This window comes from Bos indicus x Bos taurus, chromosome 21, assembly GCF_003369695.1.
Source record: "Bos indicus x Bos taurus breed Angus x Brahman F1 hybrid chromosome 21, Bos_hybrid_MaternalHap_v2.0, whole genome shotgun sequence".
Lineage (NCBI taxonomy): Eukaryota > Metazoa > Chordata > Mammalia > Artiodactyla > Bovidae > Bos > Bos indicus x Bos taurus.
In genome coordinates, this window is record NC_040096.1 from 16999362 (window position 1) to 17026753 (window position 27392).

At 45.0% G+C, this 27392-nt stretch overlaps 1 protein-coding gene across 1 annotated transcript in view; it reads left to right on the forward strand.

Moving 5' to 3' along the window:
* Window positions 1–6668: 6668 nt before the first annotated feature.
* AGBL1 (ATP/GTP binding protein like 1) overlaps window positions 6669–27392 on the forward strand; it is a 928519-nt gene continuing 907795 nt past the window's right edge. Inside the window, exon 1 of the mRNA XM_027520902.1 lies at window positions 6669–7014. Within this exon, the coding sequence (XP_027376703.1) occupies window positions 6964–7014 (51 nt within the window). The 5' untranslated portion in view covers window positions 6669–6963. The remainder of the gene's footprint in view (window positions 7015–27392) is intronic.

Here is a 27392-nt window from a genome sequence, read left to right on the forward strand (position 1 = left end):
CTAGGATATTGAATATAACTTCTGTTCTATACAGTAGGACTTTATTGTTTATTCATTCCATATATACTAGTTTGCATCTGCTAATCCCAAATGCCCAATCCATTCTTCCCCCAGCCCCCTTCTCCTGGGCAAACACAAGTCTCTTCTCTACGGCTGTGAGTCTGGTTCTGTTTCACAGATAATTTGTGTCATATTTCAGATTCCACATGTAAGTAATATCATACGGTATTTGTCTTACTTCAGACTTACTCTGTCTGGCTTACTTCACTTAGTATGATAATCTCTAAGCCCATCCGTGTTGCTGCACATGGCTTTATTTTGCTCTTTTCTAATGGCTGAGTAGCATTCCATTGTCTGTAGGCACCACACGTCTGCTTTATCCATCCATCTGTTGATGGACATCTAGGTTGTTTCCATGCCTGCCTATTGCAAATAGCGCAGCAGTGAACATCAGGTGCATATAGCTTTATTGCTGGGTAATATGGTCGTTCTGGGGCTTCCCTGGTGGCTCAGTTGGTAAAGAATCTGCCTGCAATGTGGGAGACCCAGGATGGTAGTTCTATTTTCCGTTTTTTGAGGAACCTCCACACTGTTCTTCTTTTGAAGAAGGAACGAATGAATACCTGAGAAAACGGTTTTATTGTGCTAATTAGGTATTTTTTTCTCATACAGGCCGAGATACAACCTATCCATCAAAACATAAACTGTTTATCTGAGTTCCACCCAGATAGTCACATGGCCACCTGGGAGAGTGGGCCACGTTCCACAGGGAAGATTCAAAGGGGGAGTTTGTTCCAGCTCTGACATCTCCTGGCTGTGTGACTTGGAGCCAGGGAGTCCCTCTCTTTCTCCTACCCCATCAAGTCACTGAACATAAAGCCTGTTAAGGTCACACAGTCCTGGAGTTTCCTCTGGAACCTTCTGACCAAATGCTTTTCAGGTCCCTGCTGGGCAGGGAAATAACCCCTTGTGGTGGTCTGAACCCTCTCGGGACAGTTCTGCATCTGCCCTACATTGGGCTCCTGGGACCTCCACCCTTTACTTCTGTTTCTTGCCTTCCTCTGCACATCCTTTCCAGCCTGGTGGCAGTTGTTGTGCATCTAGAGGCCAAGTCGTGTTGAGCAGGACCAGGGTCTCCTCTGTTGCGGTTAGGAGTCATCCGTTGGTGATGTCCATAACAGTAATACCCAGCTCTCACTGATGGGCACGTCCTCTGTGCCAGGTGCCTTGCTGAGCTCCTGCACAGGTGGGACCTCAGTGTAGCCTCACTGCCATCCTGGTTACAGGTACAACTTTCACGCCCCTCAAAGATGATGCATTTGACTGAAAAGACACTTTGGGAATCTGGGGCCAGGCTGACACTCATGTGGCTCTCCCCTCTGGCTCACCTGCCAAACCTTTCCATGGCCAACACTGTTTTGCCACGTCTCTTACCTTACTCTTGCAGAGTTGGTGTGGAGGATCCAGGAGCAGGAGTGTCCATCTGGCTCTGTTATATTTCATCCTGTGGGATCTGGTCCACCACTCAAGGCTGCTGAAATCTATTTGGATCCCAACTATGTCAGCTGACATATTTCTGTCTTTCTCAATCGGGTGTCATCAGAAAATTTGGTAAGCTTGTAGTCTTTATTTTCATCCCAAGTCATTGATAAAAATGTTGAATAGGAAGGGCCAGGGGAATTCTCAGAATGCCATTAGGAAATTCCCTCTGAATCAGCAATTTATTAATTTATCGCTCTTTGAATACTGGCAGTATACTAGCTATTGGATCCTCCTATTTATACAGACCTGTGCTTATTTCTCCAGCTTATTCACAAAGTATCATGAGATTCTTGGGGCTGAGATAATGGGATAAGAGGGCAGGTATGCAGTAAAGGGTTAACCCTGTCCAAATAAAGTTCTGACTCTTGCTTGGCTCCAGAGAGGTGATTTCTCAGTCCTTTGAATATGCTGTCTAAGAGTGTGTTTACCTGGGGACCTTGGGCCATGCTAGATGTGTGTGCTTAGTTGCTCAGTTTTGTCTGACTCTTTGCAACCCCATGGACTATAGCCTGCCAGGCTCCTCTGTCCATGGGGATTCTCCAGGCAAGAATATTGGAGTGGGTTGCCATGCCCTCCTCCAGAACTATGCAAACAATATCATTTAGGTGGGGACCTTGGATCATGGTGTGATCTTGACCTCTGGAGGGGCTGGAGACTAAAGTCTGTTGTGTCTACATGACCAAACCCCTGAAAACCCTGGACAACCAGCCTCAGGTGAGCTTCCCTGGTTGGCAACGCTTTGTGTGGGTTGTAACCCACTGTTGCTGGGAAAAGTAAGTACTGACCACACAGTGGCCCGAGTGGGCATGCCTGGTGTCTCTGGGACCCTGCTCTGTGTGCCTCTTCGTTCCGCTGATTTTGATCTGTATCCTTCTGCTATAATGAATCATAGCTGTAACAGGGCTTTCCAGGTGGCACTAGTGGTAAAGAATCCTCCTGCCAGTGCAGGAGATGCAAGAGGCTTGGGTTTGATCCCTGGGTCAGGAAGATCCCCTGAAGTAGGAAATGGTAACCCTTTCTGGTATTCTTGCCTGGGAAATCCCATGGACAGAGGAGCCTGGTGGACTCACAGTCCATGGGTTGCAAAGAGTGGGACACAACTGAGCACATGAGCGTGGCAACTGTTGCTGAGTTGTGTGAATCCTTCTTGTGAATTACAGGACCAGGAGGTGGGGTTGGACACCTCTTGAAACTACAACAGAAATCTCTGGATCACATTAAATGTGTCTTTCTTTGAAGCCAGTGGACTGAGTTCTATCCAGGTTTCTCTAAATGCCTTCTTCAAGAGGTACAAAGTCACTTTCTCTTCTGCGCAAAGTAGCATCCTTGCTAACCTTCCCCGGGGTCTGACTGCCCTGTGTGGGTCAGGAGCACTCATTTCAATCTTCTCTGGATGCTGTTTTGCCCAGGAGGACTTCAAGCTTGGGTATCTCCTCCTGCCTTTTAGGAAAGTCTCTGCTGAAACTCAAATACTAATGGGGGCATGCACACTAAGCTACTGTCACTCATTTATACTCCAGCTGAAATGAATCAGCCCACTCGTGGAACTAGAGTCTCATTTGGACAGAATCCGGGAGAGGGATTCAAACGGCGTCAATTTTATGTCAGTGCTAACATAAGGGCCCATGAGCACAAAAATACCTTTAGTTCATGTCCTCAGAGTTGTTTGTGTGAATTCTCAGGACAAAGGGCTTTTTCTCTTTTATTTAAAAAAATGTTTTTGGAGTCTAGTTGATTTACAATGTTGTTTCAGTTTCAGGTGGACAGCAAAGTGAATCACTCCTACACATATATCCACTCTTCTTTTTTTTTTTTAAGATTTTTTTTTCCCATTTAGGCTATTACAGAGCATTGACTAGAGTTCCCGGTGCCACACAGCAGGTTCTTATGAGTTATCTATTTTATATATAGTAGTGTGCATGGGAGAAGGCAATGGCACCCCACTCCAGTACTCTTGCCTGGAAAATCCCATGGACGGAGGAGCCTGGTAGGCTGCAGTCCATGGGGTCGCTAAGAGTCGACAACGACTGAGCAACTTCACTTTCACTTTTCACTTCCATGCATTGGAGGAGGAAATGGCAACCCACTCCAGTGTTCTTGCCTGGAGAATCCCAGGGCCTGGTGGGCTGCCGTCTATGGGGTCGCACAGAGTCAGACACAACTGAAGCGACTTAGCAGCAGCAGTGTGAATATGTCAATCCTAGTCTCCCAATCTCTTACTCATTCACTCATTTTTGGCTGCACTGTGTCGTTGATGCTGTGCATGGGCTTTCTCCAGTTGCGGTGAGCGGGGGCTATTCTTCACTTGCAGAGTGTGGGCTTCTCACTGTGGTGGCCTCTCTTGTTGCCGAGCACAGGCTCTAGGCACGAGGGGTCAGTAGTTGTGGTGCACGGGCTTAGCTGACCCCGAGGCAAATGGGATCTTCCTAGACCATGGGTTGGACCTGTGTCCCCTATATTGGCAGGTGGATCCTTTACCACAGGACTACCAGGGGAGTTTGGCTTTTTCCTTTAAACTATTTTTGAGATATATGTTGGTAGGGAGGGCTTATTTTTCCTCCTGCCCTTTGCTTTATCCTACAACCAAGGGGCGTGAATATCTGCCTTTAAGGTAATGACATGGGACAGTGCGCGCCTTCCTGCATCCCTGGACCTTTAAGGAATCATAGGATGTGTGCCTCGAAAAGCTCCACTCCTTATAGGAGATGTAAAGCCTTTTTGTTGTTTAGTTACTAAGTCATGTCTGATTCTTTATGACCCCGTGGACTATAACTCGCCAGGCTCCTCTGTCCATGGAATTCTCCTGGCAAGAATGTTGGAGTCGGTTGCCATACCTTCTCCAGGGGATCTTCTCAGCCTAGGGATCAAACCCACATCTCCTGCTTGGCAGGCAAGATTCTTTATCACTGAGCCACCTGGGAAGCAGGGGCCTTTATTTCTTCTCTCCTGTCATCAGAGGTGGGGGAAGTGGAGGGATCAACTGCCCCTCTACCCCCACACTTGATTAATGTGAGATGTTATAGTCCAGTCCCTACATGGAAGGTCTTTATATTTAAAGCCATTAAGAATGGCTTCATGGGCTCCAAAATCACTTTGGATGGTGACTGCAGCCATGAGCATAAAAGACACTTGCTCCTTGGAAGAAAAGCTATGACAAACCTAAACAGTGAATTAAAAAGCAGAGACGTCATTTTAAAAACAAAGGTGTGTATAGTCAAGGCTATGGTTTTTCCAGTAGTCATGGACAGATGTGAGAGTTGAACCATAAAGAAGGCTGAGCGCTGAAGAATTGGTGCTTTCAAACCGTGGTGTTAGGAGACTCTTGAGAGTCCCTTGGACTGCAAGGACATCAAACCAGTCAATCCAAAAAGAAATCAGTCCTGAATATTCTTTGGAAGGATTGATGCTGAAGCTGAAGCTCCAATACTTTGGCCACCTGATGTAAAGAGCTGACTCATTGGAAAAGATCCTGCTGCTAGGAACGGTTGAGGGCAGGAGGAGAGGGTGACGACAGAGGATGATATGGTTGGATGGCATCACTGATTCAATAGACATGAGTTTGAGCAAACTCTGAGAGACAGTGAAGGATAGGGAAGCCTGGTGCTGCAGTCCATGGGATTGCAGAGTTGGATACAACTGAGCGACTGAACAGCAACAAGAGTGGAAGTTTCTGGAGGGCAGAAACCACATGAATTTCATCCTTGAATCTGAGGGTGTGGCCTGGCCTAGCATGGAGAGGGAGTAACTGACATGCTGTCTGTCTCCTAACTTGGGAACGTTTCAGCCAAGTAGGATCAGGAAATGCAGAGTCCCTTTCCTCGGTCACCACAACTGGCTTGGGCAGCTGCCAGCTGGCTGCTCTGATGCTCATGAGAGGTCCCCGAGCTCTGCATGGGGCTGTTGGCTGTGAGCCCAGGCCTTCCTGCCTAGCTGGGCTCTTGGTCGGTCATGAAGTTCAATGAGCTCACTCTCCAATTTCACACGTGCATGTTGTGCTTGGAGCTTGCTGGAGATTGGAGACAAAAGCTGTCAGGCATCAAACCCACGGGCTCTCTGTGGCCATGTTGTCAATGGGGTCAGAAATGGGGCTTCCTGAACATTTTCTCCTCTAATATTGTTGTCAATCAGCTGTAGATCCCCTGGGGATCTTGTGAAAATGCAGCTTCTGATTCAGGAGCTCTGGGGTGGGGTCTAACAAGCCACCAAGTGATGACCTGACCACACTCTGAGAAGCCAATATCTAAAGGACTATAAGACACGTGGGTATCGACATGGTGGGGCAGGGTTTAGGTGGCCAACTAGCCACTAAAACTCTTGTGACACATTCTGAGCAGAAAATATAGAAAGAAGTGATGGATCCTGCGTTGGTCTGGAGGAAACCAGCCACCAGGGCATCTACTCTCCCTGAGGCAGGGGACAGGGCTCCCAGCCCGCATTGTATGACTTTGATCAATGCATTTGCAGCAGCAAGAGGCAGGATGGTATAATGGCTTCTGCTTGTGGTTTGGCGCCAATTCACCTCGGCAGGTTGGGCATACACTCCTAAGCTCTGTTCCTGTGGCCCAGAGCTTTCTCTGTGCCTGAGTTTTCTCTTTTGTAAAAGGGAGATGCAATCATAGTATCACTTGGTGCTAGTGCTAAAGAATCTGCCTGCCAGTGCAGGAGACACGGTTTTGATCCTTGGGTTGGGAATATCCCCTGGAGTAGGAAATGACAACCCGCTCAAGTATGCTTGCCTGGAAACTTCTATGGACAGAAGAGCCTGGAGGGCTACAGTCCATGGGGTTGCAAAGAGTCGGACACAACTGAGCATGCACTGTCTCTGTCTGTAGGGTTGCTGTGAAAGCTGCACATTATTTAAGGGACTCGGTTGATAAAAAACGACCCGGAGTAGTTCTTTTCCTTCTCAGCCAGAGCTCCAGTCCCTCAGCCTGGGACCTCAGGGGGCCCTGGGCTTCTGTGCCCTGCAAGGCCACGGTTGTGCAAGCGCTCTCGGGTCTCTTGTTACCCAGGAGCCGGCAACAGACCAAAATAAAGTTGAGAGGGGGACCGGCGGGGAGGGCCGAGCGAGCCTCTGTAGGGAGTCTGACCAGGTCAGCTGGGAATGCCTGTCAGCCATCCAGGGTGGCTCCTGCGTGGGCCTGGAGGTGGGTGAGTGACTCATGCCGGGGGCCCTCTCTACCCCCATGCCCAAGTGCTCCTCCCTTCCCGGGCCGGGGCTCACCTAATCCCCGCAGTGGGTGTCGGGGGGCACCCGCACCTGGGCCGAGGGCTAGGGTTGCAGCGTGCTCACTTCACACTCGGCAGCGTGCAGCTGAGGCCCTCTCCCCGGGCAGCGAGGTCAGCTTGGCAGACATTGCCTCTCCAGCCTTGATCTGGATCTGGCCGCAGGCAGCCGATTCCCCCGGACCCGACGAGGTGATGGCCGAACAAGAAGCCAGTGGGCTGCAGGTCCTACTGCACACGCTCCAGGTAGGCAAGAGGCCGAAGGCCGCCTGAGCTAGCCAGCCGGATCTTTGCTGCGCCGGGCCTGCCTGGGAGCCGGGGCTCTCCCCGCAGTCTGCTCTGGCCGCAGTGGCCTGGTTTGCTAACCAGCAGTAACACCCGAGTCAGCAGCAGCTCTCACCTTGAGGCTGACCTAAATGATGCTCTGGTGTTTAAATATTAAACCTGACTGTGTTGATGAGTGTGCTGCTTAAATTATTGAACCTGGTGGGATTAGAGGCTCAGGCTAAAAGATCCAGGTTTGCTCGAGATGAGCAAGATGGAAAAAAAGGCTGTTTGGCAAATGCACGCCTGTTTAACTTCTGCCTGAGCAGGACAGGAGACCCCGGGGTGGAAGCGTGTGTATAGAAGTAGGAGGAAGGGGGGGGGGTGCATCAGGAAGACTAGTCCTCTGGGCTTCTGTTGAATGGCCATTACCAGGTTCCCAGCGAGTGGTCCTTGTCGGAATCACCTAGGATGCCTGCTCACAGTGCCTCTTCTCAGTGGGATCTGCTGGAAGGAATCACTGTCACCAGGGGCGGGGGCCTGGGAATCTGCCTTGCCTTCTATGGGATTCTAGTCACTCCTGATTTTGAGATTTCTTGTCCCAGGGCATGGGTTTGCTAACTTATCTGCAGACTAGACACTCCCAGAGGGTGTTGAAAAAATGTGGATACCCACCCACCCAAATTCAGATTTAATTGATCTGGGGAGTAACCTGAGCATTGGATCTTTGAAACCCTCCCCTCCCAGGTGGTCTCAAAGTGCAACTCAAGTCAATGAATCACTGCTCTGTAGACTTGGGTAGATGCTTGCACTGAACGGATGCAGGGAACAGCAGACCTCAAAGGGGCCCAAGAGACCATCCATTCCAGGATTCTAAACCTGAAGTTCATGGACAGGCGGCACCAGAGAATGGGCTTCAGGGACTCCGTGACCCCCACCCACGGATTTAGAATGTCAATGTTTTGCACTTACATTCATTCTTCCCAGCTTTGAAAAGTTTTGTTTTCCTTGGATTCTTGAGAAAAGCTATATTCCTAAACATACATTTAGAGTTTTGAGCAAACTCTGGGAGATAGTGAAGGCCAGGGAAGCCTGGTGTGCTGCAGTTCTTGGGGCTCTCAAAGAGTTGGACTTACATGACTTAGTGACTGAACAAAATATCCCCAGAAATTTGAAAAACCGGGAAATCCAACCTTCCAGTGCACAGTTAAGGCAACTGAGTTTCAGAAGTGAGATAGCTTCCCAAGGTCATGTAACCACTTAATAGGGGAGCTGGGACTAGCACCAGAGAACTTCAGTATCCCGTGGACCAAGTGTCTCTGACTCATTCTATCCGGTGCAACAAAGGTAAGAATGTATCTGGGTTAGGAGCGTTGGCGGTGGGAGTGGGCCTGAGAATAAATATGCAGTGGGCCTGGAAGTCACTGCAGGATAAACTCAGTCTCCTGTCTTTCTACTGTGGGGTTTCTGATTGATATTTAGAATGATTGTTCCAGATTCTCAATCATCAAAGAAAGACTGAATTAAATTCATTATACCCTGTGTGCTAAGTCACTGTAGTCGTGTCTGACCCTTCATGATCCTATGGACTATAGCCTGCCAGGCTCCTCTGTCCGTGGGATTTCTCCAGGCAAGAATACCGGAGTGGGTTGCCATGCTCTCCTCCAAGGGTTCTTCCCTATCCAGGGATCCAACCTGCATCCCTTGCATTGCAGGTGGATTCTTTACCACTGAGCCACTGGGGAAGCCCTCAGTGTGCACTACTTATTCCCAATTAACCAAAACGCTAAAATAATTGGAACACGCTTGCCCTGTGCACTCTAGTTGATCTCAGAATCTGGTGGTGGAATTGACTTGGGTTCCCGGCTGAGCCCTGAGTCAGCCCTCTCTCCAGGTGTCTGCCAGAGTCTGGTTTCAGTTTTGAGGGCATATTAAAAAAAAGGAGAGCGAGAACCCAGAACAGATATTCCATGGAATAATGTGTCCTGATGAGTTTCCTGCCCCTCCTCATTCCCATCCCCATGGACTAGACCCTGAACAGTTCTGAAAAGGGCTTAGCTGGTGTGCTTTTGATGGAGGGTCTCAGAGGTCTTAGGGATTCAAGCCAGTCCTCCTTGTGCACAAAGGTGAGCGACCGAAGTGTTTGTACCGCTTCTCAAATCTCTGCAGAAAACAGCGGTTATGTCTGAGTAGGAGATCAGAATGTGAGTTCTCCATGTCTTTCAGAAGCACTCAGAACATAGCCAAGGGAAGGAGAAAGAGAGACCAGATGACCAGGAAGACAACGCACAGGGGTGACCATGTCCCCACGATATGATGGGGACTTCCGCCTCCTCGGGCGACTATGACAAAATCAACTAGATTATTAAGAAATATTGGTTTTCCAGGGACAGCCTTGGTAGTTCAGTGGCTAAGACTCCATGCTCCCAATGCAGGGGACCCAGGTTTGATCCCTAGTCAGGGAACTAGATCCTGCATGTTGCAGTGGAGACCTAGCACAGCCAAATAAATACATATAAAAGAAATATCAGTGTTTTACCTATTCCCCTTCCCTTAACAATTGGGAAAGGGCTAAGTGCTTTTTTTCCTACCCCAGTTTCAGCAGATTTATCTCTGCCCTGAAAGGATGAGAATCAGATTTCTACCCAGACATTTTCCAAGTCCCTGACTTTTACCGTATGAGTTGAGACAGAAAATCATGAGATTGACTCTCGAGGGCCTGGGTGAAGGGGAGGCGGCACAGAACACAGGTGTGAGAGACAGGAACAACTGGCTTCTGCCCCATTCCTGGCACTTACCAGCTGTATACCCTTAGGCAAGCCCCACAACCTCTCTGAGCCTTCATTTCTAGATCTGTAAAAGTAGGGGGCGGGGAGCAATAAAAATACTTTCCTCAGCCCTTTGTGCCAGGATTAAGAGAAGCCATTTGAAAAGTGCTTATAAACTATAATCGACAGTTCAAGTGACTCTGGTTTTTATGATTTCCCCGGCTGAGGACTCAGTGGAGAGGCTGGGAACATTTGCCTAGGCTTTTCATCATCCCATCCCTATTTCCTGGATGGGCTCCAAAACCCTTGGTAAAAAGGGGAGGTGTCTTGTCCATCCTGCTCTTGTTTCTCCGTGTGGTTTGAGCTAATGGGGAAGATGGGGAGCTGCCAGGGTAACAGGATGTGGGCGCCAGGCCAGCCCCGAAGCCGGGAGCCCTCAGCCGGCGATGTCCCACAGGATGCCATCTCTGACACACTTTGAGCTGTGATATGGGCACATTTTTTGCTATTTGCATTTGCATTTTATTATTTGATGTTATAGCTGCTCAGACTGAATCCCAGGTCTGCATCTTGGCCAAAAGGTGAATAGTGAAGCTCCTTTGCTTGACTTGGGCTCTGGAACTTTATCTATTATGGATTGCGAATGAGGTTGCTGCATGTGCGGTTTCCGGTCCTGAGTGAGCATCAGGCTCAGATAATAGAAAGCCTGGAGGAGGTGGCAACTGCACTGTTCCCTTGGACTTCTTCCTTCAAGGTTTATTTCTGAGACAACAGGTGATTTCAGCCTCTGGGCTGCGAAGAGGGGATGGGTGGGAAAATGATGACTGATATGTTTCATTCATAGCACTTGGGGGTTTTGTTTCCAAAACATATGCTTAAAAATTTCTAGAATACTTCACAAAGGATGTAGAAATATCCATCTATCGTACATCCATAGGACCTGGTGTGGCGGAAACTGAGCTTTCCCCTTGGACATCAACAGAAGGGTTTGGAAAAATGCTTGGAAAGGACCAAAATCCTTGGTCCTTGGAAAAGGACCAAGTTTCCTTTTAGATAGCAAGTATTGTGTCTTCCCTGAATATCCAGTCAGGAGGAGTCTCTTCTCCCAAATTCCTTACCATGGCATTCATTACATACAAACTTGCTCTACAAGTATTTTTATCTTCCCATTATTCCTCTAGAACATTGTATTTTCATTGAAAAATGGGTCAACTTTCAGCAGAAGAAATTGGTGCAGTTAAGAGGGTAATGAGGGTCCCCAGGGATCGTTCTCATGGCATCAAAATGTGGAGAGTGTTCAGTATTTGCTATGACACTGAGTTTGATTAAAACAGAAAATCTGAGAAGGGGAAGAGAGGAGATTGACATGGGAGTTTGCTCAAATGCTTGAGAGTCTTGAGTGGCAAGCTTCAGATCTAATCATGCCCTTGGCAATGGCTGCTTATCCATAAAGGTAGGTGATGGGGACTCCAGGACATTCAGCCAAGGTGACAGTGGTACAACTCTTTGGCTGGGGACATGAGCCACGACTGTATCTCTGCTTTTTACTGCCAAGTAATGTGATGTGTAGATTTCCCTGGTGTCTCAACAGGTAAAGAGCCCGCCTGCCAACAGGAGGTGCCAGAGACTCAGGTTTGATTTCTGGGTCTGGAAGATCTCCTGGAGGAGGGCATGGCAACCCACTCCAGTATTCTTGCCTGGAGAATCCCATGGACATAGGAGTCTGGCAGGCTATAGTCCATGGGATTGCGAAGAGTTGGATACGACTAGGTGTGCAGGCATGCGTGCACACACACCCTGTGATGTGTTACACACAACCTCCCCATCACTGACCTGACTTTTATCCTGGTCCTCTTCTTATCCATCCCCTCCCTTTAGCCCTTTCTTGTCACTTAACTCAAACTTGCATCTCACCCCATCCTGAGCCACTGTGCATCTCTAATCCCCCTCCAGGGGGAAGGTCAGAGACGGATTATGGCTCAGGGATTGGTGAAGTTGCACTGTTTAAACTTTTTTTTTTTAATTTAAAAGGAACAAAATTATTTTAGAGGCAGCATTCAATGTCCTTGTGTCAAAACAGTTCTAATAACACAGCATTAAAAGGACCAATGCATGCTAAGTCACTCAGTCGTGTCCAACTCTTTGCATCCCATGGACAGAGGAGCCTGGTAGGCTGCAGTCCATGGGATTCTCCAGGCAAGAACACTGGAGTGGGTTGCCATGGCCTCCTCCAGGGGATCTTCCCAACCCAGGGATCGAATGTGCATCTCTTACATCTCCTTCATTGGCAGGCAGGTTTGTTACCACTATCAAGTTGAGTCCAAAAGTCCCATCCTCACTTTTGGTAACTGAGAGCTCCCCTCTGCACTCCCACTGAACCCAGACTCTGGATCCAACTTCCTCCCTGAGCATCTACCTCCCCAAGGCAGCAGGCGAGGGACAGAAGGCCTGCATGGCTTTGAGGTGTGATTGAAAATTTGCCCTTGCTGGTGACATATTGAAGCTAATGGCCAACAGAGAGACCCACATTTACTCCACAACTGGCAACTTTTACTGGCAACATCACTCCACAATTTACTCAGTTACGAAAATTGGAACCCCTCTTATGAAAGTCAAACACAGTCTGGGTTAGAGCTCGGAAAGCATGCAACCAGGGAAGAGAAGTTGGTCTGGGTGGCTGATCACTGTACCATACCTGTAAGTGTGGGGGAAGGCAGCTATGAATCAAACAGACAAGGTGCTTCTTCATATTTCAGAAATAGGCACTTGGAAATGTATCCTCTTGGGTGTGAGCTCCATATCCTTTTGCCAGACCTGAAATGAAGGAAGTTGAAGGTTTGTGGGATCTGTGCTTTTTCACCAAGAGAATACTGCATGGTTCCCTCAAAGCAAGGGGTCTGCAAATCAGGTTCTTGAGAAAGAAAAGGATGTGTAAGATGAAGGAGAAATCGATAGCAGAGATGCCAGGAATACAAGAATGAGGAGAGCAAAGGGTGTGAAAGAAGACAGAGCACTCTGGGTCCTCTGCACCTTGCCCTGACTTGCTTCATTCATATTTGTTAGTTGAAAATGGCTTGAGATGCTTTGCACTGTAGTTCTTGTTCAGTTGCCAAGTTGTGTCCGACTCTTTGCGACCCCATGGACTACAGCACACCAGGCTTCCCTACCAGGCTTCCCTGTCCTTCACTATCTCCCAGAGCTTGCTCAGACTCATGTTAAGTCAGCGATGCCATCCAACCATCTCATCCTGTCAACCCCTTCTCCTTCTGCCTTCAATCTTTCCCAGCATCAGGGTCTTTTGATATGAGTCGGTCCTTCGCATCAGGTGACAAAGTATTGGAGCCTCAGCATCAGTCCTTTCAATGAATATCCATGGTTGATTTCATTTAGGATTGATAGGTTTGATCTCCTGGCTGTCCAGTGCTTTTGAATTGTGGTGCTGGAGAAGACTCTCGCATGGAGAGACTTTGTCAAATTCACGTTGTTATGTGTCTAATTTCCTCTACTTGGTCCCTTGAACTATAATAGTTAAAATAATAGTGAACATTTATTAAACAGTTTCTACATGTAAGAAGCTGTACAAAGTCCTTCACAGGCATCGTCTCATTTAATCCTTACAACAACCCTGTGAGTTGGGTGGTATTAGTGTCTGCATTGTAGAGCTTTCAAAGGGAAGGTTGGAGATGTTAATACATTTCTCATAGTCACACAGTGAATGAGTGGTGGAGCTGGAATGTGAGCAGAGGGAATCTGACACGAGTGGACGTGCTCTTGCCAGGTGCATTAGCTCTCTGAGGAGAAACAGGGCCATTGCGAAGATTCAGAACACATTTTCCCAGGTGGTAGGTGTTTGTGGAGGAGAAAGGAGACCCCCTCCCTTGGGCACATCAGGCAAAGACAGCAGCTGTGCCCACAGTCCTGGCAGGACTGGCCCAGAGGGCAGAGAACAGGTGTCTACAGTGGGTGTCTGCAAACTTTGAAGGGTCTGATAGCAAAGTTTTTAGGCTTCTCAGGCCACACGATCTTTGTCACAATTGTTCAGCCCTGCCGCTGTAGTTGTAGATGGCATGGGAAAGAAGGGGCTCTCTTGCAGTAAGATTTGTGTACAAAAACCAGGGAATGGGCTGGCCTTGGCTGTTGTGATAGACGGTGGACCCCTGGCTGGAGGTCCTTTGGGCCCAAGCAGGGTGTATGTCAGGGTGGGAGAGGGGACAGAAGGCGAGAGGTGGCGCATCAGGGGCCTGTTGGACTGGCTGCTGCCAAATGGGAACTTCCTTTATGTGCGTGGACGTCCTCCTCAACTTCCAGGCCGCCCTCCTTGCAAAGACAGCACAGAAAATGATGCTCTGAGTTCCTCTGGGGGCAAGTCTTACAGAACCTGAAATGCACACTTCAGTATGTCATTTCCTGCTGCTGCTGCCTGCAGTTTTCTAAGTACCAGTGGAGACATTAGACTATTAATCCTCCAAGGAGGGTTTTCAGGGCATTTTAGCAGCACTTAACATAAATGCCGCTGGTTTGATCCCTGGGTCAGGAACATCCCTGGAGGAGGGCATGGCAACCCACTCCAGTATTCTTGCCTGGAGAATCCCTTGGACAGAAGAGCCTGGCGGGCTACGGTCCATGGAGTCACACAGAGTTGGACATGACTGAAGCTGACTTAGCACATTGCACCAGTGTAGTAGGCGATTGTCTTGCAGATATTGTTTGCATTCAACAGCACTTCCAGCACAAGACATGTTCAGTTAAGCACTTCTTAGACTGGTTTCTACAGAACACCAGTGTTCCCTTGGATGCCAGTGAGTGTTCCACTCACAAAAGTTCTTGTTGACAGATGGATTGGAGATGTCGGGGTAAATAAACTTATTAGAATTGCTTACTGAAAGATAATCAATCTTTTGAAAGCGTTTCAAACATTTATGTCCTCCAGCTCTCAGTTTAAATGCCTTTTACTTGGAGGGGAATGCTCTGACACCCCAATGTTCCTGACAGCCCAATGAACTGGGCTCTGAGTCCCATCTCCCTAGTTTGACTTTGCATAGAACTTGCCACTTCCTGATGCTTGTCTGTGCCTTCTTTCCTTTCTTCCACCAGGGCAGAGATGTCATCTGTCTTGTTCACCTTTATCCCTACTACCTAAAGCACTCTCTAGGACACAGTAGGCACTCAATAAATGTTTATTGATTGAATAATAAGATGAATGTGCGTGGTAAATTATCAAGTTGGGGATATAATATATAGCATTTCTAAATCACCTCCAGTTCAGTTGCTCAGTTGTGTCCGACTCTTTGCGACCCCATGAACTATAGCACGCCAGGCCTCCCTGTCCATCACCAACTCCCGGAGTCCACCTAAACCTATGTGCATCGAGTTGGTGATGCCATCCAACTGTCTCATCCTCTGTCGTCCCCTTCTCCTCCTGCCCTCAATCTTTCCCAGCATCAGGGTCTTTTCAAATGAGTCACCTCTTTGCATCAGGTAGCCAAAGTATTGGAGTTTCAGCTTCAACATCAGTCCTTCCAATGAACACCCAGGACTGATCTTCTTTAGGATGGACTGGTTGGATCTCTTTGCAGTCCAAGGGACTCTCAAGAGTCTTCTCCAGCACCACAGTTCAAAAATCATCTTAGAGATGGGGTTTTTTAAAACTTTTATTTTGTATTGGAGTATAGCCGATTAACAGTATTGTGAGTTTCAGGTGGACAGCAAAGGGACTCCGCTGTATACATATGTATCCATTCTCCCCCAAACTCCCCTGCCATTTTCAGGCTGCCACATAACATTGAGCAGAGTTCCATGTGCTATGCAATAGGTCCTTGCTGGTTATCCATTTTAAACATAGCAATGTGTACCTATTGACCCCAAACTCCCTAATTTTCCCTTCCCCCAGAGATGCAATAATTTTTTATAGCAAATGCCCACCAGTATTCCATCCCACAGAACATTAGGTGTTTCTTTCTTTTTTTCTTTCTGGCTGAACCACCTGGCATGTGAAATCTTAGTTCCCTGACCACGGGTCAAACCTGAATCTTCCTGCAATGAGGGAGACCCAGGTTTGACCCCTGGGTCAGGAAGATCCCCTGGAGAAGGGAACGGCAACCCACTCCAGTAGTCTCACCTGGAGAATTCCATGGACAGAGGAGCCATGAGGTCTCACAGAGTCAGACATGACTGAACAACTAACATTTTCACTTTTCTTTCACTTTCCCTATGGTGAAAGCCCAGTCTTAACCTCTGGGCCACCAGGGAAGTCCCTCACAAGACATTAAGAATCCATGGAACACATTTGGGAAACAATGGTTGTAGATCCAGGCCATGTTATATCATTGCTTTGAGGTCTTTGAGGGTTGAATTTCTCCAAATCTGGAAACTGACTTCTGGCATGTTGAAACATTTCTAATCCAAGTTGATATGAAATTAGTTCTGTTGGAGACCTAGGGTCATTCCTCTACTTGGTGAATTCTACTAGCTGATGACTATCCAACCTGTCTGTAGGCCTTGAGTGGACATGACTTCTAATCCTTACTTGATTGGGAAGGAGAATATAAGTGACAGATGTGGAGGTTTAGAAAAAAGGTTCTTCTAGAAGCTCGTGAGAGCCATTCTGCTTCTGATCAGGAGGCCAAATGGCGATAAGTATGGCATTAGGTTTCAGATGAAAGGCAGAGTCAGATTTCAGAGTCAGGCTATCTGATGAAACTTTCCCTAGGGCACTTGGAGAGATAGAAGCTTCTTCAATAAATGGTCAGTAATGAATTCTCCCTCTACCCTTAAAAAAACCCAAACCCAATGTGTGTTAACATCTCCATCTTTGGATCCCACCAATCAGTACAGCCCAGTGCCCTACATGTCTGGCCCATAAGCACCCTTATCCCACCCCTCTTAAAACTCAAATTAATCCCCAAACCCCACGACAATGCAGATATTTTTTACATATCACAATAGGTAGATTAAGAAGAGGCTATAAGAAAATCCTGTTTTCTCCTTTCCCTTCATTATTAAATCATAAAATATATATTACATGTCCTAAAGGAAAAGAAATTCCCTAAATGATAGCTAAGATTTTAGATGAAGGAAGAGGCTAAAATGATATTTGAAAAGGTATTATTTGAAAATTAACATTAAAATTCAAGAAGTGTTTTTGCCATGAGCTGCTCACACTGTTGAACACTTACTATGTGCCAGTCTAAGCATTTGACACGTGTTATCTCATGTAGCCGTCACAGTGATCCTATGCAGTCGGTCCGACTACTATCTCCGTTTACAGATGAGGAACCCAAGGCGCTCAAGATCACACAGGCTTTAAGCAGAGGGTCAGGATGTGAACCTAGGCACAGTCTGACTCTGGTTTGCTTACTGCTCGTTGCTGTTACGCATCAGGCTACAGTTTCTTTTCCTCTTACCTGCCCTTTTCACCACTAATGCTTTTTTCCTGATGAAAGAAAGTAATAAAAGCTCATGATTATAAAATTCTAATTAAAATACAGATATAAATTTTAGGGAGTAAAAATCACCCCCTCAAATCCTGCTTTCTAAGACAACCACACAAGGGTCTGCTGTGTATTCTTTCTGTGTTTGCATACTTATAGCGATATGTGTATTTGTATAACTATGTCTATGTGTGTGGATCGTTTTAGCACACTCTATTCAATTTGCTTTTCCTACATATCAGTATAACTGTACATCTTTCAAGTCAGCATGTACGACCCAACTCAATCTTTTGTGATAGTTGCATAGAACTTTAGTATATGGATGTACTATGGCTTAAACAGAAGTACATTTTCTTCTAGTGTTTCACTTAAATTTGACTTGCTTTCTGTTTTGTTTTTATTTTTGATGTTGTGTTACATTTTAATCATCAACTTTATCAACATTTTCAAACTTTCATGAATTTTTTGGGCCATGAAACCTTTTCCCCAGGATCTGTTATACTTAGAGATGTTTGAATTTAACGCCATACCATTCTCTTTCTTGTAGGTCTCGTCGCTTTCACAGGGCTTCTCTGCCATACCACACTTCACCAGGATGTGGCAACAGTAAACACGTTTATATCCTTAAAATTTCTTTTACTGGATGATGCCAGTTCTGTAACATCTGATAGAGCTCTGCTTGATAATATTTGAAAATTTTACATTTGCCATAAATATTTATTTAAGATAAACAGGTGTAGGTTCCTTGGCTGGACTTCAGGTGGCCAGAGTTGATTTTGGACCCAGCCACTGTCTTTCTGTTTGCCTAGAATCCCTGGGCCAGCATCCTCTGTTTTGTTTTCAGATTTAAGTGCTAGGAGATGTGCCCAGAAAATATCATCTGTTTCCTTGGTATTTTATGACTCTCTTGTTAATGGTTCATTCATGTATTAAATGCTTCCCTTGTGCCAGAGGCTGTGTTAGGTAGTGGGTGGCAAGGTTCAAGAATCTTATTAGTCAGACACTTTCCTACTGAAATTCTTCCAAATGTTAATGACTAATGTCAGGAAGAAAGAGATCCGGAATACTGCAGTCACACCTGCCCTCCTTTCCCCCACGGACCATTTTATTCTGTGGTGACTGGCTGAGAACACAGTATTATCATTACTCAAGTCTCTGGGGGAAGATCTGAAGGTTCAGCAGCTGTAACATGTTTAGCTACGCCTATGTACTAACGTTAATTCGTATGTGGTCAGTTTTTAAAAAACTGCGGGGTCATAATTCTAATCCTTTTCATTCCTTTTTTTCTCTTCCAGTGAGTAGGGTGTCACAGATGCCCCCCCCTTTGTTTTGGCTACTCCCCACAGGATCTAGGATCTTAGTTCCCTGGCCAGGGGTTGAACCCGTGCTTCCTGCAATGGAGCCTCAATCACTGGATCACCAGGGGAATTCCACAGTTTCCTTTTTGGTGCCATGAAAGCTAAAGGACACTTGCCCCAGCTAAATGCACACGCCAATTTTTGTGAACAATTTCAGTGTAATAAGTTACACCATAAGGTTTCACTGCCTCAGGGTATTTACTTGGTTTTTTTTTTTTTTTTTGCATGGAATGGAGCTTTTTAAGGCTGGAATAGTAGAAGTCAGTTCTTGTCACATAAAGCAAACCCCATATATCTGTCCAGTTGTAACTTACCTTTTATGCCTCTAACCTGGGCACAATAAATTCTTTTTCTGTGAAATAATAAATTACAGTACTTTGCAAGCCACATATTACATGTGTTTACTGTATGAAATTATGTGTGCATTGATTTGGGGGCAGGGAAAAGACTCTAATGTATGTTTTCTAGACTTTGAATCAGATTAACTTTTGCCTACCAAGTTTCTATACAGAAGAGAAGAATGGACTCTTTGTTTTCCCTCTTTGGACTTGACTGAATTTATTTTATTTTATTTATTTTTAATTGGAGGATAATTGCTTTGTGATGTTGTGTTAGCTTCTGCTGTACAGCAACATGAACCAGCTATAAGTATACATATATCCCCTTCCCTCTTGAATCTTCCTCCTCCCCCAACCCCATCCCACCCCTCTAGGTTGTCACGGAGCACTGGGCTGGGCTGAATTCCCTGTGTTATATATCAGCTTACCACTAGATATCTGTTTTACATATGGAGAAGGAAATGGCAACCCACTTGGGTGTTCTTGCCTGGAGAATCCCAGGGACAGAGGAGCCTGGTGGGCTGCCGTCTATGGGGTTGTACCGAGTCGTACCGAGTCGGACGGGACTAAAGTGACTTAGCAGCAATGTGTATGTTTCAGTGTTACTCTTTCAGTTCATCCCACCCTCTCCTTCCCCTGCTGTGTTTACAAGGCTATTCTCTGTGCCTGTGTCTTTATTCCTGCCCTACAAAAAGGTTCATTAGTACCATTTTCTAGAGTCCATATATATGTGCTAATACATGATATTTGTGTTTATCTTTCTGACTTCACTTTGGTTACAGTCTCTAGGTTCATCCACCTCAGTTCAAACTGACTCAAATTCATTCCTTTTTGTGGCTGAGTAATATTCCATTGTATATATGTACCATGACTTCTTTATCTATTCCTCTGTTGATGGACGTCTAGGTTGCTTCCATGTTATGGCTATTCTAAATAGCACTGCAATGAACACTGGGGTACGTGTGCTCCTTGGTTTTCTCAGGTATATGCCCAGTAGTGGGATATATAGTAAAGAATCAGGTGGTAAAGAATCTGCCTGCAATGCGGGAGACCTGAGTTCAATCCCTGGGTCAGGAAAATCCCCTGGAGAAGGAAATGGCTACCCACTCCAGGATTCTTGCCTGGGGAATTCCATAGACAGAGAGCCTGGTGGGCTACAGTCCATGGGGTCAAAAAGGGTCAGACATGACTGAGTGACTAAAAACAGCAACAACAAAATGGTAGTTTTTTCCCTAGTTTTTTAAAGGAATCTCCACACTGTTCTCCATAGTGGCTGTATCAATTTAGATTCCCACACATTTTTTCCACATCCTCTTCAGCATTTACTGCTTGTGGACTTTTTGATGATGGCTATTCTGATTGGTGTGAAATGATACCTCATTGTGTTTTGATTTGCATTTCACTAATAATGAGTGATATTGAGCATCTTCATGTGTTTACTGGCCATCTTTCTTCTTTGGAGAAATGTCTGTTTAGGTCTTCTGCCCATTTTTTGATTGGATTGTTTGTTTTTCTTATACTGAGCTGCATGAGCTAATAAACTATTTTTATCCAGATTCCAACTTTGTCTTGACATCTTTCATATCTGATCTATACTTGTGAAAATTATAAATACTTTTGATGGATCAACTGTAGTGTTACTTTTCAAAGAAAGCCTCTTTTGATAAATTGTATAGATGATACTTCTCTTTCTCCTCTGAAGTAGTATCTAAGAATTTGTACCTCTCTCTTAAATCATCCATGCTTGCTTTGTCATAAGTTGTTCTTTATTTTTCAGTAGACCTTTACTGGGAATGGAGAATCCCAAAATAAATATGACATGGTCCTTGTCCTCCCAGAACTCACTGTATCAAGAGGAACCAGACAGACATCTGAGATTCTCCTGAAAATTACAGACCCTTTCTTTAGATAATCATACATATGCAATTTAACTAAGCATTTAGATCTTAGATTTGCCCATAGTTTGAATACGAATCTATGCCATGTGACTGCTTGGTTTGACATATCAGCAAATAATTACAAAGTACTATTATAAATGAAGATATAGCAACATGCCCAGGGAATTCCCTGGCAGTCCAGTTGTCAGGACTCTGCTCTCACTGCCAAGGGCCTGGATTGAATACCAGGTCAGGGAACACAAACAGAACATTGCATCCAACAAACAAACAAACAATACCAAGCCAAAAAAATCACAAACAAAAACACCATATGAGTGTGTTATTCTTGGAAAAAAAGAAAGTTCAATCTCCAGTCTTCTACGACCTTCTCTTCCTGACTAACAGATTGATTCGATAATTCAGACCAACCCTTGAGTTGGAGATAGTTAAAAAGACATATAAAGTATAAATAATTTTTTAATAAAAAGCATCCATGTCCTAACTAAATAATGAACATTTAATGATCTGGAGTCAGAAGAAGTGGGAAATCCAGAGAGATGAGCGGAACTCTGGCACGTCTGCCCTCGAGGCATTTACTGTTTTGAAGGCATGGCTTGAAAAATTAAGCTGTATGTTCTGTAGTCTTGCATGTCTAGGAGAACAGGAGTTGGAATATAGGGCTTACCAAGAATAGGCATCCTGGTAAACTACTCTCTGCTTTTGGGCTGAGACGTGAAGGGATGCTCACTAGAGATAAAGGCGAGTCATACATAATCTCACCTTCACACTGAGCCATTCCTCAACTCACCTGGGTGGTCCAGAAAATCCTAAGACTTGAACAGGCAGTCTCAGATTCCTGGAGCTTCCAGGTACCTGGGAGTAGCAAATTAAAATCCCCATCAGTGGAAGAAAATATCATACTGGGCTTTACATTAATTCTACAAATAATTTGGAAACCAGAGACCAGGGAAGATAAATCAATGTGAGTAACCACCAGCAGAAACAGGGAATTGTATTCAAGATCCTGTGGTAGTCCATAATGGAAAAAAAATTTAAAAAGAATGTTTATGTGTGTATAACTGAGTCGCTTTGCTGTAGAGCAGAGATTGGTACAGCATTGTAAATCAACTGTACTTCAATTAAAAAAATTTTTTTAAAGGAATATAGGATTTCTGTTGTACTCCAGAAACTAGAATTATCAGACACAGAATGTGAGAAGGCTTTGGTCATTATGTTCAAAGATATTGAAGTCAAGTTTGAAAAATTGGCCATGAACTATCATCTATATAATGTTATACAGCAGATTTAAAAAGGAACCAAATAGAAACTCTTGAACTGAAAAAATAAATAACCAAAACTAAGAACTTGATAGATTTAACTGTAGATTACATTTGGCTGAAGAAAGAATTGAAGACCAGGTCATACGAAGCTATCTAGACTGAAGCATAAAAGGCAAAAAGATTAAATATGCTATGCTGAAGGGCAGGTAAGAGATAGAGAAGGTTTAGCATGTATTAAAATTGGAGTTCTGGAAGGACAGAAGAGAATGAGACAGCAACAGTTTTTCAAGAAATTATAATAGAGTCCCAACCCTTTAATATACTGCTCATTCCTTGATAATAGGAGTGTCTTTCTCAAGTCTGTATTCCTGTAAGTACTTAGCACGACTTTATTAAATGTTTGTTGAGTTTGTTAGGTGAGGAAATGTCCCTATTATTTTCTATTCCATTTTATATTTTTGAAATTATGTCAAAAGTTCTCTTAAAATAGTATACTCTTTAAAACAATTCTATAAAATTACTGTCTGTTGTGGATATACATTCAAATATTGAAATTCCTGTATTTGCAGTTGTCACTTTAACATTTAGAACTAAATTTATGATTGACTTGACAGTTGAAGAGTAAACTCTCATTTGCAAACTGATGATTCATTTTTGACCCCCCACATACTCTTAGACTCAGGTTGTGCTGTGCTTAGTCACCCAGTCAATGTCTGACTCTTTGTGACCCCATGGACTGCAGCCCGCTAGGCTCCTTGGTCCATGGGGACATCCAGGCAAGAATACTGGAGTGGGTTGCCATGCCCTCCTTCAGGGGATCTTCCCAACCCAGGGATCGAACCCAGGTCTCCCACACTGGCCACATTGCAGGCAGATTCTTTACTGTCTGAGCTACCAGGGAAGCCTCAAACTCATATATGATGATCATACTATGATTATACTCCTATGATTATACTCCATTTCCCTTCTTGCTTTTTAAGTTTGACAGCAGCCTTTGGAAATGAGTTATAAAACTGTAATCTGATCACACTAATTAGTATATTACATTCACTTGTTGTTATTCAGTAGCTAAATCGTATCAGATTATTTGCGACCCCATGGACTAGAGCACACCAGGCTCCCTCCTTCACTGTCTCCTGGAATTTGCTCAAACTCACATCCATTGAGTCAGTGATGCCATCCAACCATCTCATCCTCTGTTGTCTCCTTCACCTCCTGCCTTCTATCTTTTCCAGCATCAGGGTCTTTTCCAATGAGTTGGCCCTTGGCATCAGGTGGCCAAAGTATTGGAGCTTCAGCTTCGGCATCAGTCCTTCTAGTGAATATTCAGGGTTGACTTCCTTTAGGATTGACTGGTTTGATCTCCTTGCTGTCCAAGGGACTCTCAGGCGTCTTCTCCAGCACCACAGTTGAAAAGCATCAGTTTTTCGGTGCTCAGTCTTCTTTATGGTCCAACTCTCACATCTGTACATGACCACTGGAAAAACCATAGTATTCTCTTTAATGATATGGTATTCTGATAAGAAACTTCATTTTTTCTCTTTAAAATAGAGAAGAAAGATGATGTTTTATAGGTTCTCTGGGAAACAGATTTTGAGACACAAAGTTGCATTCAGGAAGTGTACCAGGGAGGGCCTCAGCACCACACAGGAAGGAAGGAAGGAAGGAAGGAAGGAAGGAAGGAAGGAAGGAAGGAAGTCTGGGCAGGGGGAGGGGATGAAATGCAAGGTGGTCTCAACAAAGACTCCAGCTGATCCCAGCAGGGGTCCCAGAACTCCGATGGCCCTTTGCAATTGTCTCCTCCCGTGAGCAGGGGGCTGGCCCTTTATACCTCCTGCCCCACACCACTGACCAGTCATCAGTATAGGCTGCTTCTGAACAGGGGGCATGACCTTAGAGATCTCTTCACTTAACAGTAGTTCCCAAAGTGGGACCCAGGTGAGAGCTGTCAGTCCCTGTTGTCATTATTGGTGATTTCCTTTGGTTGGGTGGATGAGTGTCTCAGTCCTGAAGGGGAGACCCAGGAGGCATACGTGTAGCATCCGCTACAGGTGATATCTGATAACACTGGGTATCAGAAGACTTAGGTTCAAATCCTGGCTTTGGAATTTGGAGCTATGTGGTCTTGGGCAAGCCATATAACTAACCCTCTGGGTCACAGTTTCCTCATCTTTTCTTTTCTAAAGGAGTAGGAATGAGATCATATTTTCCTCACAAAACAGTAGTTTGAATGCTACTTTCATGAGTTTTGTTTCATATTTTGAATCAACGATAATATTGTTTACTTGGCATGTTTATTCATTTTACCTTAAATGTTACTTAAGGTGACACTTTATATATGACCATAAATATAGCAGTAGTGAAGTGAAGTGAAAGTCACTCAGTCATGTCCAACTCTTTGTGACCCCATGGACTATACAGTCCATGGAATTCTCCAGGCCAGAATACTGGAGTGGGTAGCCTTTCCGTTCTCCAGGGGATCTTCCCAACCCAGGAATCGAACCGGGGTCTCCTGCCTTGCAGGCAGATCCTTTGCCAGCTGAGCCACAAGGGAAGCCCAAGAATACTGGAGTGGGCAGCCTATCCCTTCTGCAGCGGATCTTCCTGACCCAGGAACTGAACTGGGGTCTCCTGCATTGCAGGCGGATTCTTTACCAACTGAGCTATCAGGGAAGCTATCATACTCAGTAAAAATAGAAAGTAGCCACAAAAATAAATATATTGAAATTTTTTCTTTAAAAATTTTTTAAATTGGAGGATAATTGCACTTTACAATTTTGGGTGGTTTCTTCTGTACAACAATGTGAATCAACTATAATATATGTATTTTGCCTCTCTCCTGAGCCTCCCTCCCACTCCCCATCTCCATGGCACCCCTCTAGGTCATCACAGAACATCAGGCTGTGTACAGACTCCCTGTTATATAGCTCTTCTACTATATATTTTATACATGAAGATGTGTAACTACCATATGTAAAAATATATTTAATTTAAACAATGTGGTGCTGTTAAAATCCACATTGCCTGTGGAGTCTCTGAGCTGAGGCCTTCTCTCTGCTTTCTAACATGTAAAGAGTTAGTTGCTCAGTTGTGTCAGACTCTTTGTGCCCCCATGGACTGTAGCCTGCCAGGTTTCTCTGTCCATGGAATTCTTCAAGCAAGAATACTGAAGTGGGTCACCATTCACTGCTTCAGGGGACCTTGTTGACACAGGGATCAAACCTGGGTCTCCTGCATTGCAGGCAGATTCTTTATCATGGGAGACAACAGGGAAGCCCCTGCTTTCTAAAAATATTAGCAACTATTGGAGAAGATTTGGAAATATACTAATAACTAAGACTTTAACAGACATTTCTTCAAAGAAGAATAAGCATTTCACCGGAAATAAACATTTTTCTCTGAGTGATTCAGTGAAATTCAATGCTCTGTCTCTTGTGATGCCTAAATCCAGGTCATATACTCTCAGCAGAAGATTTGTGACCTTCCAAGAAAATACTGAATTAGGTAGCCTTTAGGGTGAAATTGTATTATTCCATGATTCTCTTCTTGTGGGAAAGGAGTATTAAAAGAGAAGATATTTATGAGTTATACTTTTCTTAAGGTCATACATCTATTAGATTGAGTACCAAGTGGAAGCTTGAGGAATTAAATTTATTGGCTAGGGTTCCTAAAATTATGAGCACACCATATCTGAAATGTAGCCATGATGATCAGCAATCAGAATGCAATGCTTCAGCTCTCCTGATACCCCTGGAATAAAGAGCCTCTTGTAGATGGTAGACACTCCTTTCTTGAGTAGCTTAGCACAGCTCTGTGTGCTAAGTTGCTTCAGTCATGTCTGAGTCTTTGCGATGCTATGGACCATAGCCCATCAGGCTCCTCTGTCCATGGGATTTCCCAGGCAAGAATACTGGAGTGGGTTGCCATGCCCTCCTACAGGGGATCTTCCTGACCCAGGGATTGAACCTGCCTCTCCTGTGGCTCCTGCACTGCAGGTGGATTCTTTACCACCTGAGCCACCATGGAGTGGGGAACTACCCTACACCTAGTCCCTCTCCTCAGGAGAGGCTGATCTGAAGTATCACAGCACATGGTCCTCTTATCTGGAGATCACCATTTTCTTATTCAGTTGCTGTTTCCCTGCTGACGAGTTAGCCAGTTTATCCCCGGACATTGACACATTAATAGGAGGGGCTAGAAAATTCTACCTGTGATATCTTCCAGATATCAGGCCCTATACTGGGTTGCCCAAACCTACTGGCCTGCTTTCAGGGTTCTGTCACCTCTGCACATGCTGATCAGCATCAGGAGTAGAGATGGGAGCTTTCTCTGCATTTCAGCTGTATTCTAAGCTTACGTAGGGTTACTACTCACGATTCTTTATTCAGCTATGGTGATAGATAGTTCCTCCTAATCTTGGCATCCATTCAGCCCCAGATGTCAGGATTTGGCATCTCTTATTGACTTCACCTTTTGCAAAGAGCCAACTCACTGGAAAAGACCCTGATGCTGGGAAAAATTGAAGGCAAAGGGAGAAGGGGGTGGCAGAGGATAAGATGGTTGGATGGCATCATCCGCTCAATGGACATGATTTGGAGCAAACTCCAGGAGATAGTGAAGGACAGGGAAGCCTAGCATGCTGCAGTCCATGGGGTCACAGAGTCAAATACGACTTAGCGATTGAACACAACACAGTATGAATTCAACTATACTGGCCAACAGGATGGCTAGAATTCTATGTCTGTACCCATTTCCTCCATTAAACAAGTGAGGAAAATTATCTGAAGACATTCACCTTAGTGGGACCACCTCCTTTACTCAATTAGTTCTACATTCTGAATATATTCCCAAAGAATTGAGACTATCAGGCCTTTTTTGCTTGTATCATAAAACAAATGTATATCCATATATAAATAATGATGATGATGACATTTATGATATTAATATCAGAGGAGGAAGAAGACAAGTTGAAAGAGGAGGAGGTGCAAGAAGAGGAGGGAAGCAGAGGGGAGAGACCCTATATCTTTCCACAACCTTTCAGCTTTTGAATACAAATGCTTCATGTGAGAAATTTATCCCTTACATTTTATAGCTCAAGTACGATTGAACAAACTAGTACGTCTTATTCTCTTCTAGACCAACCCCATCTTTGCTCTGTTTATGGCTCTTTCTATCTCTTCTTGGTAGAGAGTCAGTCCTCAGACCCCATTCAAGGAGGTCTGTTGAAGTGAGTTAGTTGTATGTATACAGTTTTATTTGGTGTGACTATGAGTCACACGGAGTGTCTGAAGTTAACGCTAGTATTTACA